The following is a 22,271-nucleotide window of genomic DNA, read 5'->3' as shown; positions in this document are numbered from 1 at the left end:
TTGAAACTCCAAGAAGTGTCTACTTTATCTTTAGTGTAGGCCTACAATGGGAAATATTAAAAAGTGGGTAGAAATATTGCTTGATAAGTTAAAATCTAATTAAAGGAACTGTATGCTTCAGTCTCTGGTGAAGAGTGATTGACGTATCAATTCATTCAATCAGCACCTATTGAGTGTCTGTTCTGTGTAAGGGCTGCAGGAAAAATACAATTCTTGTCCTGGAGAACTTACGTTCTAATAGGGAGATAATATTTAGATTCAAATAATAATAAAATGGTGTGCTGGGAAAAAAAGATAAATATCGTAAGAGATGCAAAGGGCTATCTGAGTTAAAAGGGGCAAGAGATTTGTTCCATCTGGCCTAAGCCTGAGTATACATAGAATTTTGCCAGGAGAAAATGGAATGGGAAAATACTCCAGACAAAAGGTAAATGTTTGGGGTAGAAAAGTTCAGAGCAGATTTGAAAAAAGTGTCCAGGTACATCTGGAGTGGCTTCCTTAGGGGAGGTATAAGCAGCTGAACTGGAGAGGGACACTGGGGTTCATTTAAGAGGTAGCTGAGAGCTGTTGAAGCTTTCGAGAAGAGGAGTGAGTGACCAGATCACAACCACAGTAGAAAATTCACTCTAATAGTGAAATGTATTCACTGGGGATAGAGTGAATAGAGGCAGAAAGATCGTTTTGAAGGTTATCATGATACTGCAGATGACCAAGGCCTACTGCTTAAAGAGACATGACAGGTCAATCAACAGATTTGGTTAACGAGAGGAAAGGGAGGAGTAAAGATGACTCATGCTTTGAATCTGATTCATAAAAAGAATAATAACATCATTAACAAGAGGGGCCAGGAGGAGGAGAATTTTAAGAATCAGATAATATGAGGCTTTGAAAGTGTTGATTAGGGCGATAATACTAATAATTATTGAGCACTTACTTGCCAGGAACTATCCTATGTGTTTTACATGCATGATTCCATTTATTCCTCAGAGCCATTTCAGAGCTTTTAAACAGCTTGCCCAAGTTTATGCTGCCTGTCTGTGGCAGAGTCAGAAACCAATCCCTAGGAGCGTAATTCCAGAGCGCAGTTTATTAAGCCCTAGTAGAATGCCTGTATTGAAAGATGTGGGGCTGGAAGGTGAGGCAGGAAGGGCGTAAGACAGGAGGAAAGACAGATGAAATAAAAGGAGGATGGAGTGACTGGGGACACTTGGAGAATTCCCAGGAAAGATCACAGAGAGCCAAAGACTTTCGGAAAACTGAAGGTGGGTGTTTCTGAAAAGTTGAGAGTAAAAAGGCATCTAAGACGAAGCGTTTAGATTTAGTGACCAAAAGAGCATTGGTGGCCTTAAAAGCAGTTTCAGAAACGAGGTGAAGTCTGAAGTCCATTGGCATGGGGCAGAGGAGTAATTTCTGGGGCAGTGGGAGCCACAGAGGTGGGCTTTGGGGAGCCTGTCAGTGGGAAGGGGAGGGGAATGGCGCTGTGTCACCAGAGGGTAAGACTGCCGAGGAAAAGCTTTCAAGGCTGGGGGGCACTTATTCGGGTGCCTGTCGGAAGGGGGACAGATTTAAGATGGAGGAGACATGAGGCTTCTTCCTGAGGAAGGATAAAATGATGAGATCCAATACATGGGTAAGAAATTTGAGTCCTGTGAGTGGGGACATGTTCCCCTAGACTAGGAAGAAGTCAAAAAGAAGGAGGCAAAGGTGTGTGTGTGTGTTTGGAGGGGGCCGCGGGGCGGTGGTGGTACTTCAACCCCTAATGCAAAGACGATCAAAGGCACTCGCTCATATTTGATGATCTTGACTTTCTTAGTAAATTTAGGAGGCAGGGTAATTAGTGACCGAGAGAGATTCAGATTTGTGCCATTGGAGAAGGTCAGCAATAGTTTCTGTGGGAAAGTAGTCAAAAATCAGTCAAAGACAACTACAGAGTTTGCCCCGGAGTACTGAGGTTCAGGCCAAGATGAAATAACAGGAAATTTTAATCTACCCCGTTGCCAGGATTCTGTGACTTCCTTTTGCAGTGTTTTAGCGTTTAGAAGTTTGGAGGCTTTTAGTGTTTTAGTAGGGCATGCAGCTCGCAGGATGCATACAGGGTGAAGAAGCAGAGGATGCTAGTGAACCTGTTTTTAGAAATAATTAATGCTGAGGAAAGCCAGGAATGCACCTTTTTTAAAGCTGCACGTTAGCTGGTCTGGGTGCAGGTTGTCCTCTGCAGACATGGACAGTCGGAGCTGAGTAGCTAAGGAGAAGGAGGAGGAACGGGGGAGGCAGGGGCAGGACGGTTCTGAGGGATGCATATCCGGGGGCTCGTGCGGAGGAAATGCAGGCAGGGTATCAGAGTTTGAGGAGCTGGAACCAGCAGGGTTCAAGGAGTGGTACCCCTGCTGCCTGACGGTGAAGAACTGACGTGAGGATGTGGGACATAGAGTAAGTAAGCTATTCCAGTGATCGAGGACTCTGGCAGGGGGTGTAGTTGAGAGGAGGAGCTCCGGTCCAGGTACAAATTCAGAAATGATCATCAAGTCGTGCCCCCAAAATTGACCAAAAACCAGAAAAAGGAGGAATTGTGATAAATAAATAACAGAGACTTGAAAAGGCAGCTAATTACTGAGTTCTAGTGTTAGGTGATTTTCAGAAATGACCACTGACATCTAACTACTAGTATGGCATGTTAGAGGGATGTTGATAGCAAGACTTAAATTATCAGGAAGTATATGTGGAATCAGATTTTAAATTTGAGCGCCCCTGTTCATCAGTATTTTACCTCTAGTATGTATTGAATGTAAATTATAGTTTGGTTTCACATATTTCTGAAATGCTGGGTCCTTTATTGTTGAACTCATATGTCTATTTTAGCCATGTAGTATTGATGTGTTCATAAAATTAGAAAAGACAAAATATTATTTCTGTCATTTGAATTTTAACTATTTCTAAAAATACTTGTGAAAAATTTTAAAAACTCATGCAGAATAGAGTAAGCACTATGCTATATAGCAGAGTTCTGAAGCAGACCTGAGAAATTCTGAATCCAATTTCTGTTCTGCCACTAACTTTCCATGTGAATTTGAACAAATTACTTAATTTTCTAGTACCGAGTTTACTCATCAATAAAATAGATATTATGATATATAATAGTGATTTCCTAACTCAAGAAGTTAATTGAAGTGTTAAGCAAGATGTAAAGTTGCATTTTTTTTTTAAATTAAGCATGTTTCTTAAATTCTAACTTTACTTCTTTAGTTTTATCTCATCAATCTTTACTTTTTTTTTAATTAATTAATTTTTTTTTTTTTTTTTTTTTTTTGGCTGTGTTGGGTCTTCGTTTCTGTGCAAAGGCTTTCTCCAGTTGCGGTGAGCGGGGGCCACTCTTCATAGCGGTGCGTGGGCCTCTCACTGTCGCGGCCTCTCCCGTTGCGGAGCACAGGCTCCAGACATGCAGGCTCAGTAGGTGTGGCTCACGGGCCTAGTTGCTCCGCGGCATGTGGGATCTTCCTGGACCGGGGCACGAACCCGTGGCCCCTGCATTGGCAGGCGGATTCCTAACCACTGCGCCACCAGGGAGGCCCTAAAGTTGCATTTTTGAAAGGTAAAAAACTTAAGCAAATATATAGAATTAAGTTACTGTTACTGGAGAATCCAATTAGTATTTCTAAATCTAGAATCTAAACAAAGAATATATTGACAACTTAAAGTAAGTTCTGGATTTAACTCAACTTCCATTGTTTTAAAAGGCTGATTTTAGTTCCTGATATTCTGTCATAATGTCTGAACATAAGTTTCAGGATGACTAATCCATTTTCATAAATATGATGGAGGATTTAGTCAGACAATGAAATATTTTTATTAGCAGGTATAGCAAAGGAGAGCAGACGCTTACAAAAGGACTTCGTGTTCTAAATTCAGAATTATGAGTGATCTGTAAGAAATCTGGGAAAAAATACAGGGGAGAAGGATACTTTTTTGGTCGTACCAGCCACCTCTGTTTTTTTGTTTTTTGTTTTTTTAAATTAATTTATTTATTTATGGCTGTGTTGGGTCTTCGTTTCTGTGCGAGGGCTTTCTCTAGTTGCGGCAAGCGGGGGCCACTCTTCATCGCGGTGCGCGGGCCTCTCACCATCGCGGCCTCTCTTGTCGCGGAGCACAGGCTCCAGACGCTCAGGCTCAGTAGTTGTGGCTCACGGGCCTAGTCGCTCCGCGGCATGTGGGATCTTCCCAGACCAGGGCTCGAACCCGTGTACCCCGCGTTGGCAGGCAGACTCTCAACCACTGCACCACCAGGGAAGCCCCCCCCCCCCCCGCCCCTTTCTGTTTCTGAACGTCATGGACTCTAGCTTTCTGCCCTTTCTTCTACTAAAAGCTGTGCTCTGGACTTTGTTGTAACTCTCGGCAAATCCTATGATGTGAAAGAAATCTTATTAAAATATATTTTTACTGTTGTTGCAACGTTTGAAACCTGTGAATGAACAATTATGTTCCTAAAATAACACTTTAGTATTCCACACTGAAGAGGAAACTAAGGGAGAGCTGGATAATTAACAGGCATTTAGCAGACCTTACGAGAAATTGATTTGGTGTTACCTGTAAAAAAAAAAAAAAAAAAAAAAATCTATAAGTAAATAACCAACCAACCAAAAACATGCTGGTGATGTTCTTAGAGGAAAATGACTCTGTAAATAAACACATTCAACTTTATAAGGATAAACAGAAATAATCAGTTGAAATCCTTCCGTGGGAATAGCCGTTTTGATCCCTTGAGACGGTGGGCAGTCTTAGGACGTGTGTCCTCCCCAGAAACGAGAGCTATGTGCCTTGGGAGATGTCCCCAGTGACTAGTAACCACCGCAATGTAAACAGACATCAGCAGGAAATGAATATGGGTAGGGCAGGAGTCTAGAAGAATGCCTGTGTGCCTTCTAGAACAGTGTCACGCCTTCCAATGCTAGTGGTTTGATTTTTTTTGTTTTTTTTTTAAAGGAAGAAAGGAGACTGAGCATAGCTCACGCCTTGTGTCACAGAAACCTTCCGTTTCGGAGGCAGTGTGTTTCCTTGACACATGGATTCCCTTGTTGGCAGTCCTCCGAAACGTTGAGAAGTTGAGGGACCCTTTGCTCTTGCTGCAGTTATTGGTTGCTTTCCGCAGGCGGACAAGCCCGTCTGTGGAAGGGCTCGGAGGAGAGTTTCGAGTTACCAGAATTAGGCAAGCCCGCCGCCGAGAAGCCGCCAGCAGCAGAAGCAGCAGCGCCTTTAAGCCCTGCGGCAGCTGCTCCTCTGATTGGCTGGCGGGCTCAGCTGCTTCCCTGGAACAAAGGTCAGAGTGGACTGCGGTGGAAATGTGCAGAGGCAGCGAGCGAGCAGCCCTGTAGCTCCGCCCGGGGAAGTTCGGAGGCTGCGAACCGCAGGACGCTGGCTGGCGGCAGAGCCACTTGCTTCTCCAGCGGCGAGCTGCAGCCTCGCGCCCCCAGCCCAGCCCAGCCCAGCCGCTGAGAGCAGCCTGGCCCCCCGCCCCCGAACAGACGCCCTGCTGGGCGCCGAAGACACAGTTGTGAGGGTCCCTTGCAAATTTCCAGACAAGGATGGCTTGTGAAATCATGCCCCTGCAAAGGTAGTGTGCTTTCCTATTTGGTTCTGTGCTTCTCTTCTGTGTTTTCTGAATGTTCCAAAGCCGTGTAACTTTGCCAGTACTTGGCATCTTTCAGTCATGTGCTGCAAACTGTGTAGAGTTCCTTGGACGGAACGTGCTTCCCCGAGACCAGAGAAGGGTAGATATTTGACCGCTTCTTTTGCTGACACTTCTGCCCAGCTTCTCATCTTCTTCACTTGATTCGTCTGTTCAGTTACTGCCTTCCTCGAATGAAAATAAATACAAGACAGCGGCTTTGACATCTGAAGAAAAACAGAAAGTGAAGAATGTATCGAGCGGGTTTAAAATAAAACTTGAGTCAGCTTCTTAGCAATGTTGTGGAGCTGCGGTGAGCTCTAAGCTCATTTTGAAGGATGTCGACAGGCGAAAGACCTCTTAAAAATGCATCTTAGGAGCCTTCTCTGCTGGAGTTCAGATCTAGGCAAGGATTTTCTATCAATAAGTACTTTATAATACGTGGACATAAACGTGAAGGTTATTATTTCCCCATGAATAATTCTAGATAGGTTTATTACACAGATGACATCTTTGAACAAAAAAAACTGCTCTGTAAGAATGATTAAGCTCAAGGCGCTGTTTTGTTCTCTAATGATTGTAACATGGATTGTGGAGGGTGAGGTGGAGGAGTTATACCAATGCAGAAAAAGGTAAATTTAAACAAAGGGCTTGTTAAAAAGAACACTGCTGGTGAGCTAATACGTGAATAAGGTGTCCCGGAATGTTGAAGCTGGAAGTCACCTCCGTGGTGATGGAGTCCAGCCCTCCAGTTTCACAGCAGGAAAACTGAGGCTTGAAGGAAGTCTGAGTTGCCCAAGGTCATGTTTTAGGATTTTTAGAATTACTTTTGCCAATCATATTATCCTATTTCAGCCGCACCTGCTCTACATGCAGTGGCTTTTGATTCCATGTAAACGCTTCCTTTAAGAAAACTGTTAGTGGAAGTGATTTTAAAAGTCAAATGGTGAACGTGGTTTATCTATAAGATTGAATAAAACCTAGACAAAAAAGTGAATTTTATTTTTAAAAACCATGCCGCCCATATTTTACTGGATGTTCATGTTTCAACATGAAAATAAGGTAAACAAAAATTGAGTGTTCGTTTGGAAAATGGTTCCTGCAGATGTACCCTGTGAGATAAAACGGTGTAGTTGTTTTCCTTTCACTGTAATGACAAGTGCACTGTCATGGGAGCTTGATGGGGGTGTCCCTAGAATTCCTTTTCTAAAATTGATAACCCAAGGTAGCACAGAGTGATTTATGGCTAGATCTGAAATTTGTCTATATTAATTCAGTGGAAATGTCCACATGCTTGAAACTTGCAAGAGACTAAAAACTAATGTACACTTTTCGGAGTCTTGATTTGGTTTCCAACTTTAAAGTTGGGACCTTGTTTTATCTTATAATGGTGTCAGGTCTTAAGTGTCTTAAGCAAGTTCTTTCTAGATAAGCATATTGGCTCTTACTGAACTCTGTAATAAGCTGCTCAGTGATATAATCACTGTTAAGAAGCAAACAGATCTTTATTCAGCTAAAATATTGTTTAGAGAGTTAAGTTGATGAAAGCTAAAATAGAATCAGCGTAATTTCCTGCAAAATTATTTTGCACTGTTAGTCCTTACTAATAAGCCTACGTAAGAGGAATAATTTGACTCTGCGTTCAAGACTGCCGATCAGTGCATTCACTGTCTCCCTGTTTCTGAGAGTTTAATTTGATTGATTACCCTGCAGTCCTCACTTCCAGCCTGTGCCTGCCTGTGATTATGTACTTCTTGAAGGCAAGGAACAGGTAGGTTTGTGTTGTTCACTTCGTTATGGACCTCTTGTGAATTTAAGTGCTTATGCAGAAAACTTTCCTGTTCCTATGTATAATTGCTTCCTTCGAGCCCAATTCAATATTTTTGGCTGAGGATTTCTGTGACCCTCTAGTAAAGATGACTGTTGCCAACTGCCCGCACTGTTATCCCGCCCGGAACAGGAAAGTTGCAGAGCCTCGTGGTGCACATGCCGGCTGATGGGATGAATGCTTTGCTCCATTCTCTTTAAGAGCACTGAGGGGCTAGAAACTGAATGAAAAGAAGGGTGAGGGAAAGAATAGCTTTAAATACCAGTTAGAGAAACTCATGCTCATTCATGTTTGTATTGAGCAGAGAGGCCAATGCCTCTCATTCTTTTAGGTGCATGAGAATTACCTAGGGACCTTATTTTTTAAAAAATCAGCTTCTTCCTGCTGCCTTCCTTCCCTAGACTTACTGAATCTGAATCTGGGTGTGACAGGGAAAGTATCAACATTTTAACGAGCTTCCTGAAAGCGAATCTGGTACAAATGGTCCACACAGAGAAACACTGATCTAAACTCTGGTTAATGAGTATAGCTTGTATAAAGCCATTGACAGCAGGTGTCAAGATGTAAGATGCTAACGCTATACTACTCAACATCCCCAAATAGCATATTTAATATCAGGACCTTATGTGAGGTGTCTTTGTCATAATTGATGCTTTCATTTACTAGACGGTCGGTGTTACCTATTAGAACAAAGCATACTTACAGTGTTTTTTTAATATTTTCTTTATGACCGAACACTACCCTATACTGCCAGTAAATTAAGACACAACTCTGCTTCAGGGAGGTCACATGCTAGTGAGGACGCAGACACATTACCAGACCGTTACAGTTACATTACTGTGGTGAATCCAGTAATGGAGAGTATAATTAGCATAATAGTAGAGATGCACCTGCGTGGATAATATTATCCTATGTAACCTCATAGAAGCACATGATCTTATTAGATGGCATGTTTGCATCTCAGTGTCTACTTAGCTTGTAATTCCCATGAGTGACTTTTTAGCCTTTCTTAGCATGTTGTGAAAGTATCTGGAAGATAAATCTGTTACTGCTTATCTGTAACTAAGATGAGACTAACAGGTGAGGTCGGAGGCTAAGAATGAAATAAATACCTGGGTTCGCTTTAATGTATTTTGCTATCTGTTTCCAACTTAATGTAATTTGCAGACTTGCCAGGGTGGGAGTCACTATGCAGAAACTCATCATCTTTTAGAAAAACTGCAGAGGCTGAATGTTGAAAATGTGACCCTCTGTAGAGTGAAGGACTCAGTTCTTAAAGTTCACTTCAAATGGCTTAAATTAACGACGGATCTTATATGTCTTTTGAGATGGTTAAATTTTCCCAAACATTTTTAGAAATACTAAAATATTTGCACTGTATAACATTATATGGATAGTCTTGCCAACTGAAAACGTTCTTCCAAAGAAATAAAATAATGTCATAAATAAGTAGAGAAACTATATTAAGAATTGAAATAAAAGTTTTCTTCTGTGGTATTAAATTTACCTTCTGTCACTAAAGAGATAGTATGTTTTATCAGACTCTAGGCTTTACTTATACCTCAGACTCTTTGCATGATTCATATGCCATTGGCTTTTTTTCCCTTAGATATTACGGATCCGTAGGTAAGGATCTCCATTTTATGTATAGAAAGACTTCAGTAGGCTAAGAAATAAAGTCTTCACTCACTCTTATGTCTATGACAGAACTCTCAACTTCACAGCAGGAGTTTGATTTGCTAGATTAACTTTCAAATAGTCACTAACTCATCTTATATCCACAAGGACTAATGATGGATGGATGACATTAAGAGCACTAGTGATTAATCTAGATTCCTTTGGTTTTAATGCATTGACATCTGTTTTCACAGGTTTAGCATCCCTTTTTTCCCTTGGTTTATTTATCAAAGTGGGAAACTGAGATTAACAATGTCAGTGTAACTCTCTTTTTCATTACTTTACCTAGCAAATTATGGTGTTCAACATACGTTATTGAATATTCATTTTATGATGGTGAAACACACCATACTTCTAGATTGCAGTGGCTCTTGAAGAAGGTTTATAGCAACAGGATTAGTTAACATGTATTAGTGATCCAGCATGGGAAAATTTCACTGAGTCTTCTTATCAGCAGAATTCATCTGGCCTTTTCTAAGCACTGGTGTTTAGAATGTCCTTTAGCAAACAAGTAAACACTGGGAACATGGGGATGATGTGGGATTTAACCAGGGAACAACCCAGGCAATGATGGTCCTGCTTGTGAGTCTTCTGGGTGATGTTAGAGAGCCCTCTACTGCTTGTGGTGGTGACTCCTTCAGTTAATTTATCTCTTCAACCCGTGTTATTCCGAACTTGTTGGCACTCTGATAGCACTCCCTGCACTCCCCGCCCTCCTCCTCCACAAACACAGTCTAAGAGGGGGTTAAAAGCTGCCTCGCCTCAAGTCTGGGTTAACCCTTCTGGGGTTGAATATCTGAACTTGGACTTCATCACCAGTGTGGTCTGTATTTGGTAGTAACAAGAATCATTGAGAACAAGACAGACCTCTGTGGGCTCTACTCTCATGTGATGGTTGCAGTACCTCTGGAGTTTAAATATTTGCTAATTACTCCAGATAAAGAAGATAGTATGAACTAAGGTGAGGGTATTCTTAAATTTTACAGAGATCACCCTGTCTAAGCCACTGAAAAACTGAAAGAGAGGCGTTAGAGAGTCACAGCACTAAACAGTGGGGAAAGCAATGGAAAGATAGTAAACTTGCCGTCACGAAATGTATCCAGACACGACAGCTAATTAGCCACGTGAATTTGGGCAGGTCATTTTCCTCACCTATAAAATGCGATGATAATACCTACCACACTTACTTAGAGGAGAAATCTTGTAGTTAAAGAATATTATAGTTCTTTGTAAATGATAACTATTCAAATGTAAAGAGTAGTAGCATATTGCTTTTCTTTTGAGTTTGTTACTCTTACACTTGCATTGTCTTTCAATTTCTTGAAGCAAGAGTGCTTTACACTTAAGGTGATGCTCTACCATTGCATTGTATTGGGTGAATAGTAGAAAGCGACCTAAAGCGTGATTTGTGGGAAGCGCCACTGCAAATACCATAGAATCAAATTTCTTGAAACTCTCAAAACCTTTTACCCTGTTTTTCCTATAATACTTATATATTTATGTGATGATAGAATGAACTGCCAAAAAATGGTTCGTACTATATGAAACCTTTTAAAAGCACTATTTTTTCTTCCCTTAACAAGAACCAGAAGTAACTTTTTTAGTAATAGCTTTATTGATATAACTTACATACCGTGCACTTCACCTACTCAAAGTATACAATTCAGTGGTTATTAGTATATTCACAAGGTTATGCAACCATCGCTAACAGTCAATTTTAGAATATTTTTGACACCCAAAAAGAAACCCTGTGCTCTTTAGCTCTCAGTCCCTACTGTGGGCTGAATGTTTGTGCCCCTCAAAATTCATATGCTGAAGCTTTAATCCCCAGTGTGGTGGTATCTGGAGGTGGGACCTTTGGGAGGTAACTAGGTTTGGATGAGGGCCATGGAGGTGGAGCTCCCAAGATAGGATTGGTGCCTGTACAAGGAGATGAAGGGACCAGAGCACAGTCTCCCCACCCACCCCCATCCACGTGGAGGTACAGCAAGAAGGTGGAAGTCTGCAAGCCAGGGAGAGCTCTCACCAGAACCTGCCGTGCTGGCACCCTGACCTGAGACTTCCAATCTTTGGAACTGTGAGAAGTAAATGTTTCTGTTGTTGAAGCCGCCCAATCTGTTATCTTGTTATAGCAGCCCAAACTGACCACAGCAACCCTCAAGCCCCCTATCCCACCTCTAGGCAACCGCTAATCTACTTTCTGTCTCTATAGACTTGCCTTTTCTAGATACTACATTATAACAGATCATCAAGAAGCCAGATGTGGAAACTGATTTTATTTCTTGCATAGAAAAGATATATTGATGGGAAATAGTGGGGATGAGGGTAGTAAAAAGAAATAGTAGGAAGCCCTGGAAGTTGATTTTTTTAAAGTAAGTGACCCCAGTAAAAGAAATAACAATACTGGGTAAGGGGAGAGGGAAGAGACACAGGATACATTTTATGAAAACCTTTTAAGGTCTGGGGTCAGGAAAACATGGTATCTTCTCATCAAATATAAGAATAAAAATCAGAACACTTGAACGTCATAGAAATAAAAATGAAGAACTGAACTGCTTTTCTCAGATCACATTGAATGGAACCAACACACTCGAAAAAGTTAAGAAGGGTTCAGGAAAAGCTTAAGGTGATACCTCAGTATTTTTGCTGCCAGCAAAATGACGATGGGAAGAAATGTAACTTTGCTGTCTAGGTTAAAATAGCCCCTGAAACTATAATTAGGAACCAAAAGCCAGCCAGAGGAGACCATTGATAAACTATGCTGTGTTTTTGTAAGGGACTCTCCTTCATTTTCAACGCCTTGACTTGGCGAAAACTCAAGTGCCTGCCTCTGTGTGCGTGTGTGTCTGTCTGTCTGTCTCTGTGTCTTTCTCAGTTCCTCTAGTGCCGCCGCCTGGCACACACCTGCTGTGTCCACAGCGCTGGGCTCCCTGCCGTGCCTCCTCATGCCTTCACACATCCTCTGCCTTTGTTGGAGAACTTTTCTCCTGTCCATTCATTATCTTTGTCCTAATAATGCCAGTGTGACCCACACAATTCACTCCCAGTGTCACTTACGTCCCCTAAGCTCCCCTAACCTGCGGGTCTGCACCGAGCTTCTGACTTTAAGGTCTGGAGCTCTGGCTTCCACAGACCTGAGATTCAGGATGTGAATCTCAGCCCCGCCTGGCTCCGTGACCTTCCACCAGTTGCTTATAACCTTTCTAAAACGTACTTTTCTTATCTGAAAAATCTGGTGAGTAATACCTTCCTCCAAAGATGTCACTGAGGATAGAGTGAGATAATGTACATGAAGCTCTCAGCCCAAGGCCTGGCTTATTAGGGCGAGCTCTCAGTACGTGGTAGCTCTGGATCCCTTTTTTTTTTATGATAATGGTCAAATGTCAAGTTTCTGTTTCTCGGCGGGCCTATAAATTCTGGGAAGGTTGAGCCCATATCTTAATAGCCTGCGTATCTCCAGCCCCTATCATAAGCTCTGATAAGTAGTAGGCACTCAAAAAAGGCTGAGTGAGCACTGGCCCTGGTTTTGGAAGCTCACGGAGCTCGAGCCTGTGTGGACATCAACCTTTGTACACTCGCCGGTCACTCGTCCTCCTGCAAACCCGTGTAAAATCATGGCAGTGCAGATACAAGTCCTTGACTCCTCTTTCTGTGCAGAGCCTTCCTCTGGCAGAGGGAGAGTTCACTGGCTGGAAGGTGACAGGCGAATTCGCATTGCTTTCTGCACAGTTTCGTGTGCCTCAAGAAATCCGCATTCAGAGTTAACGACTGGGGAAATTATATACCTGTTAAATAAAAACTATATTAACGAGCCATTAAGAATGTTATAATAAAGGTAATAATTGAAAGAAGTTAGTAAAAAAACAATTTCCTGTTTCCTTCTTCCCTTCTGCAGGTAACCCCCTAATCTTTTGCTTTTGTTTCAGTATCTAAAGATTAGAAAGCATTTTAACTGATTTGCTAATGTTCTAAAAATATCCTCTTATCCACTAATATCAACGCCCTCAAAAAGAAAGTTACTGTGTTTTTACATTCTAAACTACTGCCTCCCTAAGGCGATATTGCTATGTCTATAATAATGATAAACATCAGTTTGCTGAACAAGAATCTCAAAAACAAATCAGAGCTTCCAGCTACATTGAAAATAGTTTTGTGACTAAACCAAAAATTTCTTTAAGCTCCACCCAAACCTTTGGGTTTGCAGTGAAGTAAAAAAATTTTCTTTTCCTGCTCTCAAGCCAGAACAAACAGATAGAGTGTGTGGCAAGGCCATATTCAAACATTGCCTTGCCTGAACAAATCCTTTTCTGGGCTCACTGTACCCTACAGAAAGTACAGGGTTTATATTACTGGCACAATGGCAGAGCTCCCCCTCTGTGCAGTGGGAGAAAATTAATTTTCTTTTCTAAATAAGGGTGGGAGAAAACCCATGGCACGGTTGCACTTCCATTAAGTTCGGAATCGCAGGGAAGAAGATAACTTAAACTAATCAACATACAGCTCTCTGAGAATGCTTCCAGCTGGCAAAATTAATTTTACAAATTATAAACAGTGTATGTTTTAAAAATATGTAATCGCACGGTAGTGTCAGCACTCAGCAGGGTCTTGATGAGGCTGATTTTATTCCACAGCCACTGACTGAGCACCCGGAATGTACCTTGCTAGGTGCTGGTGGGGCAAAGATAAAGACAAATCCAGGAGGTGGGGCAAGCATCCGAACTCAGGAATTTTGGCGTCGTGTGCTAAGCACTGCCTCGTGGCTGTGAACAGTGTCCGGGAGCCTGGAGGGAGAAGCCACTCCCCTCTCCAGGGTGATGGAGACGGCGTCCCAGATTAGATGACATTTGAGCTGAGAGATGAAGTATTTACCAGACAGAGAGAGGTGGCGGAAGCATTTAAGATAGAGGGAACAGCACGTACAGACAGAGTTACGAAAGTGCAGTGAGAGGTCGACAGAGGCTCACTGCCCTGAGATTGGGAGGACTCTTGTGTGCCAGGTGCAGACATCTGGATTTTACCCCAGAGACGAAGGGGAAGCAGGGAGGCTTTTAGGTTAGGGGGATAAATCTGGTGGGAGTATTAAGGATAAACTGCTCTGGGCCCCTATGAAAGACTAAGGCAAATGGAAATGGAAAGGAAAGATCAGATTCAGAAGACTTGACTCTTTCTGAGATGAAATCAACACAGTCTGGTGGTTGACCACGTGTGGAGGTAAGGGATAAACTTTTTTTTTTTTTAAGGAGAGCAGTTGGCCTATTAATTACAACTTAAATACTGTAACAGGCATGAGGATTCTGTCCTGTGACTTCTAAACAGATCTCCAGCCAGGATCCCCTGTAAAGTGAATGTGATGCTCTTGGCTGTGTCCACAGGTGGTGCTAGTTTCCTGTTGACCTTCTCACTGTAGGGAAGATGCAAAAGAGATGGAAGGTGAAGCAATCCCACCCCTCCCTGCTTAAAAACTTTACTCCCCTTCCCTGACAAGCACACACCCTCACCACCCCCCTCCAACTCCCTAGAGATCGAAAGGTGGTCATCAGAAGGGCATCCACGGGTGGAACTAGCTGGGTAGAGGGATTGAATTAGAATGAGATGCTCCCTAGTTCCCTCCAAGTATAATAGTTCTTTGACTTGAAGAGACCAAAATATAGGTGATAAAGAATGCTGTGGTCACAAAGTAAGGAGGAATCAAAAAAACAGGGGTCCCTGAGTCTCCTTGACACCATCCTGTGGTATAAGCAGGAAAAGAATATTTAAAAGAGACTTGGATAGAGACACAGATGTACAGAACAAAAGTATGGATACCAAGGGGGGAAAGCAGCGGGGATGGGGGTGATGGTGGTGGGATGAATTGGGAGATTGGGATGGACATGTATACACTGATGTGTATAAAATGGATGACTAATAAGAACCTGCTGTATAAAAAATAAATAAAACTCAAAAATTCAAAAAATCTGTAAATAAATAAAATGAAATAAAATTCAAAAAAAAAAAAAAAAGAGAGAGAGACCTGGAAATCCTCTGTCAGCTCCACCACGGTCATCTAGAACGACATTCTCGCGCCCATTGTTGGGCGTATCTGGACCCGCTTCCTCTCTGGTTTTCTGTGCCATCCAGGCTCAACAATATCTGTACTTCTTTGGCCCAGAGCTGATTCTGGCAGTGGGGCAGAGAAGAAAAAGTGTTTGTTCTCTGTCCTATGAGAACATAGATCTTAATTCAGCAACATTCACTGAGTATTAATTACACATCAAGCAAGGGAGATGTGTTTTTAGCATAGCATTTTTCAGCTGTGGGTCATGAACTATTGGTGGTCATAAAACCAATGGAGCAGGTTGTGACCAGTGTTTTATATAAAGCGAAGTATAACAAAATAGAAAATATCCAAAGTAAGAATAATTTTATGAAATATGTCCCTTTTATGTGTCTGTGTACTATCATGATGTAAAATGTGTTTCTAACTGGATAGTGGCCAAAGTTTTTCAAAACACTGACTCTGGACTGCTTACTGAGGATAGTTTATTTGAACGAGAGGTTAGTACAGGCCTGGAAATCGAATCCTCATGTCAGTGTGGGCAATCTAGTCTAGTCTCAGCATCCCTACAAATGAATTTCCAGAGCACAACCTTTACATAAGATGGAGACACTTTCGTCAGGTTCTTAATTCCGGATTTGGGGAAAAAACATTTTTTTAGTAGATATATTAGTTTCCTAGCACAGCTGTGATGAAGTACCACAAACGGGGTAGCCCAGAAAACCAGCAATTTCTTGTCTCACAGTTCTGGAGGCCAGAAGTCCCAAATTTACATGTTGGCTAGGGCTGTGCGCCCTCTAAAGACCCTGGGGAATGAGTCGTCCCCTGCCTCTCTCCTCGCTTCCTGGAGTTCTTGGCTTGTGGCAACACAATTCCAATCTTCACAACGCGTGCTCCCTGTGTGCAAATATCCTGTTGATAAGGGCGCTGGTCATATTGAATTAGGGCCCACTACAGTAACTTCACTTTAACTCGGTCACCTCTATAAAGACTGTATTTGCAAATAAGATCACATTCTGAGTTTCTGGGGGTTAGGGCTTCAGCGTATCTTTTTGTAGGGACACAATTCATCCCCTAACAGTATATTTCAAATTTCTACTAAGCAATCAAGAAAATAGTAGAAATATTTTCCTGTCTTATTGGGGGGAAAGCTGTAAATGTTTGGAAGTCTTTTGATTGGTTTTGCTTCCGAAGTGTAATACCTCTTCGTGTTAGCTAAAATTTCTAGTCCTGTGAACGTTAACAGTTCAGCTCTTTGCATTTACCCTTTGGTCAGGAAGACATATTTGCTCTTGAACTTCAGTGGTTTGTTTTTATTTCTACTGGCAGCTAGGTGTTGCATTCTTAGTTACAACATACAAATAATATAACTGTAAACAAAGTTGCTTGGGTTTATAATAAAGAAGTATGCATACATCTACAGAAATGCCCCCTAAAATTACAGGGGCAAACACTCGGCTACAAACTGATCTGTTCTCCAAACCTGATTTGTTTTCCAAAAGGAACAGGGAGATTGTTTTCTACCGTGTTCCTGAATGGAGCTGAACCAAAAATCTGAGCAGCAGAACGCCAGCTGCTACATCACACCCCAAATGGAGGGTTATAAACGCTATAAATGGAGGGTTATGAATGTTAATGCCTGAGACTGTGGATAAATCAAAAGGCTCCAGTATGGCACTTTATATTTTGCAGAGGAAGGAAGGAAAGTAAATATGCTAATTTCACTCACCTCATCGTCCTCGAAGAAAATTCATCTATGAAAATTCTTCCACTTAGTACATTCTGTTGCAACGTGAGGGAAAAACCTGAATTCCAGAGAAAATGTTTACCTAATACTTAAAAGTTTGTCCTTTCACTTGGCCCTCCCTTTCTCTCTCCCCTTGGCTCTTTGTGTTTTTTTGTTTGTTTGTTTGTTTTTAAGCCCCAGGAGATGGTTTTTCTAGTTTTTTCAATGAATGGAGCCTAATCCTTAGCCTTTACCTGTTTGCTGTACTTTTCAGTACCCAAGGAACACTTACAAACTATTTCTCCTAGCTCAGATCACTTGAAAATGTAGTTAAAAGTATGTCGCCAAATATGCAGATTATGTTAATTTGGGGGTAGCCAGCCACATTAACCAATTAGAAAGTTGGACTAATTGGAACATTTATCAGGACAGTTCAAAAGGGAATTGAATGGAATGGTGGTTTGATCCAGTAACTTGAGTGTCCGTTCTGAATACCTCAGTCTGGGAATTCGCCCAACAGTATTTGGTTTTTCTTAGACACAGAAAACGCCATGCTTTTCACAATCTCGGTTAGCTTGCTGTGTAATTAAATTGATAGGGATTGCATTCTGTGGCTTCAGTTTAGAAATGAGTGCAGCTCAGGAAGAGATTGTAAGTCTAGGTGTCATCCATTCACGTGCCTTTATGTTCAACCAATGTTGAACCACATAAAAAGATAAGTTAGTAGAGCACAGGGAACGGTACTCAATATTCTGTAATAACCTATATGGGAAAAGAATCTGAAAAAGAATGAATATATGTATATGTGTAACTGAATTACTTTGCCGTAGGCCTGAAGCTAACACAACATTGTAAATCAATTAAACGCCAATATAAAATAAAAATTAAATGATAAAAAAGATAAGTTAGGCCCCCACTAAAACCCTCCTGTCTTTGTTATTGCCCTTCTCAGTTGTAGCTTCTTAGATTTGGACGGTTACTTGGGTCTATTTGATAAATGTTCTTCCCACAGGTAGCTGTTTTGAGAGACCATAACACCCCATGTCTAGGACGTTAAGCGCCCAGTGGCCTGACGTACATGAGGTGATTGCCCAAATCTCTCAATGTATTTGAATTAAAAAAAAAAAAAAAGGCAAACTAATTAGCCGCTTAAACTTGGCTATTATTCTGAGTCAGCAAACAGGAAATAATTAACACATTGGGTTTATACTAGTAACCAAGGAGGAAACTGAATGAATTCCAAGTTGTTACAGTTTGTCATTGGCTTCATTTCATGACACGTCTCCCCTTTTCATTCACAGTACATGTGCTTATTTTTAAAAATTGAAAGTAAATCTGAATTAATTCTCAATTTAAAATTTAGGGAAAAAAAATACAACTCAGTTAATATCATTGGACATGTCTGAGATTGATGTAAAGCTAGGAACAGGCATAAGTATCTCTATAAATAGGTGTTTGGGCACATGTAATAATAGTCCAGTATTCATTCTGCACAGAGGTAGAAGTGGTGATATTTTCAAATGTTTTGCATTCCAGTGTGTACATTTTATGGAAAAGTTTATTTTCTCTGTTCTGTTTGGAAGAATTGTCCTCGGCCATTTTTCCTTCAAATTGCCTTTAAAGTCAATGCATAAAATTGATTTTTAGAATTAAGTGACTTAATCAATTTGAAATCAATGCTTTAGTTGTTTCATAATTTATACTGTTGTCAAGATGACATTACTAAACCCCGGGCCAAGGGTACTTTTATGAAAGGGAAAAAAGAAATAGGCTAATTAAGTGTCAAAATTAATTATTTATCCTCATTTTCTTTTCAAATTATATTGTTCTTCTTGGGTACTGCGCATGGATTGCTGCCCTGTTGGCTGCTACTGACTAAGCACATCTACTACTGAGTCTGTTTCATTTCATTTAACTAACAGTGCTTTCATTTTCTTTTTTGGAACACTTATAACTGCTCAGAATTCAGGGACATATCCAAATTAAGAATTTCTGATTTTGTCTTTCATTGACAAATTTACCTTATACACATGCAGCCTGAAAAATATTTGCTCATGATTAAAAACTTGTGTTTCTATCGAGACGTTCTTGACATGGTGCCAATACATTTTAATAAATTAACCACCTTGTACGCACTATCAGGCATAATGCATTGTGAATGGACTTTGACTAAGGTTAGTGTAGAGTTGCTATAATCCGAAGCATGGCATGGAGCTTATAAATTATAAAGTCCACAAGATCTTGTGCCAGAATGAGGACATTCACTCCATAATATTTTGATAAGTTAAAATTGAAGGCAAGGCAGTAAACAACAAAAGTGTGTTGTCTGCACATCACTAGCTGTGTGACCTGGGTAAGTTGTGTGCCCACTCTGAGCCCGCTGTTCTCAAGGGAGGGGCAAGTACCAGGGAGGGATTTTTGTGAGGATTTACATGAGATAATTAATGTCAAGCACCTGATAGTACCTGGCTGATGAATAAGTGTCTGAGGGAGAGAAGGTGTAAAGAAAGAAAAGATTGATTTTGATTCCCCCTGTTGGCTACAAGGAAATTTTCAGGCACACACAAAAAGTGTTAGCCAAAGCACATAACAGCTGTGTTCAGAACTCTGTACCATTAAATCACCTCCCAAAGCACTCCTGAATTCTAAGAAAACCAACCATACTGCTAATTGAATGGTCACTAAAGTACCCTTGTTAATTTTCATTATAATTTGTTACATGTTAGAGTTAAGGATCTGTTCTGGGCAAAAAAGTATTTAGTACGGCGCTCGTTTTATAACACTTGTGTGGCCAAAATCTTGGCTCCCTGTACACGGATGCCGAACTGAGATACAGAGACAGAGTTTTGGAGGAGAAAGAAAGGGTGGCTTTATTCTTTGCCAGGCAAAGAGGGGAACACAGCAGGCTAGCACCTCAAGAACTGTGCCCCCCTCCCTGGGGAATAGGGAGAGGTCTTACAGTCAGGGCTTGTGGTCAGGGGTATGCAGTAAGGATCAAGGCAGTAACAGTCCTGCATTCTTCTTTCTTCTGCAGAGTTTCAAAAGGGTGGGGTTGCTGACAGGATTAGGGTGTGTGCAGGGTCTCAGGTGGTCAGCCTGCTAATCTTGATGAGTTTCTCTGGGCCCTTTAATCTTGCCTCAGGTGGTTTCCTGGCTGCTCCCCGCTTGATTTGCAACTGTTCGAATCTGCCCTTTGGAACTCAGGGAAGGTCATGGAGGCTGGAGTCTTGCCTACAAGAAATGGGGAACAAAAAGGCCTCTGTGCCTGGGAGCCCCATAGGCCCTGCTCCGTTTTACATGGAGGCAATGTTCCCATAATAGTAAAATCATTATAAGTTTTTTGTTGCAGCCTTTTTGCATAGTGGTGTCACACTTAGTACTTTTTGACACTGAACGCTCGATTAGCAAACAAACCCAATTCTAACATGTTTATAATTTGTTAAGTGTTTTCAAGGACTATTTTGAAGTCAAATGTGTAAGCCCCTTGCATCAGTTTGGCTTAAAGTAGTCACTGCTGTAATAGCACTGCTCCAGGTGGTTTCTTCCCAAGACACCTGGACATTTCCCAGGTGTTAGTGCCTGTAACTTGTCAAGCTTTGCCTTCAGCCCATTAACATTAGAGTCAAGAATAAAGCTGATCTATCACTTACCTTTCACTTGGGAAGAATTGGCACAATCAGTTACAAACAAAATCTTTGGGAAGATAAACACTAGAATAGTTAAGCAATATTGACATTGGAAACCAAAATCATGAGAGAGTGAAAAATAGCATGCCGTATTTTATGTGCCATCTTGCAACTAAAATGTTAAGACCTTTTCAACTTCCAGGACACGGGTGCGTGCTTGTGTGTGTGTGTGTGTGTGTGTGTGTGTGTGTTTTACACTATAACTTGTAATAAGATTTTTGGTGATTGCCAGGATATTACCAACTGAAGCAAACATTTCTCTTTTCATCAGTGATGCTTGTGGTATACCACAGGGGTACAAGACGATAATATTTGCGCTTCTTAATTTTATCTGATACTTCACATTTCTACTTTTATCTGTTTAATGATGCACATAATTAACATAAATAGATACTTAGTCATATATTAAGGGGAGTAGCTGCTTAAAAGCAAATTTTTATATGAGTGTGTAATCAAAAATGTTCAAAGACCACTCCAGTAGACACTGAAGAGGAGAGACTCATTCATTGATTCGAGGTCGTTTATCAGAAGAAAAACACATGTAGAAGAAAGGAAAAATATTTTACTATAGTATATATTTCATATTTTTAATTAAATACTTTTATATTAAGCTTCATATTGCTTCAGTGCCGTTTGAGGAACTTAAACTATTTTTTTTGGCTGCGTTGGGTCTTCATTGCTGCGCACGAGCTTTCTCTAGTTGTGGCGAGCGGGGGCTACTCTTCATTTTGGTGTGCGGGCTTCTCATTGCGGTGGTTTCTCTTGTTGCGGAGCACAGGCTTCAGTAGTTGTGGCACGTGGGCTCAGTAGCTGTGTCTCAGGGGCTCTAAAGCGCAGGCTCAGTAGTTGCGGCATGTGGGCTCAGTAGCTGCGGCTTAGGGGCTCTAAAGCACAGGCTCAGTAGTTGTGGCACACAGGCTTCGTTGCTCCGCGGCATGTGGGATCTTCCTGGACCAGGTATCGAACCCATGTCCCCTGCCTTGGCAGGCAGATTCTTAAGCACTGCGCCACCAGGGAAGTCCCTTAAACTATTTTTTATAGTTTCATTTGTGTCCTTTCATGTTATTCACCCTCATTAATACTGTGCGTAACTATAGAAGACAGAGAGCCTGAGTGTTGTTTACTGATGCCCTAGCATTTCATTGCTAGGGCATCATACACTTAACAGGAATATTTTGTTGGCTGTGTCTTACTTTCCTCATCACGTTAATGAGTTGTAATTAGCTTTATTGAGATAACTGAGTATGTAATCATTTTAAGGGTTTATGTGTAATATATGAATACTTGGATTGGGCTTGTAGAATAAGGTAGTAAAAAACTTCCTCTTCAAAGGGTGATGTGAATTACTTTTGCCTTAGGCTAATCTTGAAAGAAACCTCTCTTGATGGTCTCCCTTGAGGAAGTAATTGGCCTTGGCTAGGTCCAAGGTAGAGTATATTTTACTAACCTTACTCCAGTGTGAGATTAGCTCTAATGTGTCAAAAGGAAAATCGTGGTAGGTGGAACAGAGTTTTAGTAAAGTTGAGATGTTATGATATTAACAGGAATTATATTAATTCAAGTTTTATTTTCCTTTCAGTTCGCAGGAAGATGAAAGACCTATGTCACCTTTCTATTTGAGGTACTTATTTGATTTTTATTGGTCTGTTACAGGGAATTGG

At 41.2% G+C, this 22,271-nt stretch overlaps 1 protein-coding gene across 4 annotated transcripts in view; it reads left to right on the top strand.

The window, feature by feature from the left end:
- Nucleotides 1-22,271, top strand: part of FAM13A (family with sequence similarity 13 member A) — a 342,137-nt gene that overhangs the window by 236,879 nt on the left and 82,987 nt on the right. For 2 of the 4 annotated variants that reach the window (XM_068542447.1, XM_068542445.1), the window contains one exon: nucleotides 22,190-22,231. The exons of 1 other annotated variant lie outside the window; for it this stretch is intronic. In XM_068542447.1, coding sequence (XP_068398548.1) covers nucleotides 22,190-22,231 — 42 coding nt within the window. Of the gene's footprint in view, nucleotides 1-5,329; nucleotides 5,606-22,189; nucleotides 22,232-22,271 lie in introns of those variants that run through there. One more of the 4 variants, XM_068542448.1, reaches the window with a different exon arrangement.

This window comes from Eschrichtius robustus, chromosome 4 (genome assembly GCF_028021215.1).
Source record: "Eschrichtius robustus isolate mEscRob2 chromosome 4, mEscRob2.pri, whole genome shotgun sequence".
NCBI lineage: Eukaryota > Metazoa > Chordata > Mammalia > Artiodactyla > Eschrichtiidae > Eschrichtius > Eschrichtius robustus.
This window is presented reverse-complemented; position numbering and strand designations above follow the sequence as displayed.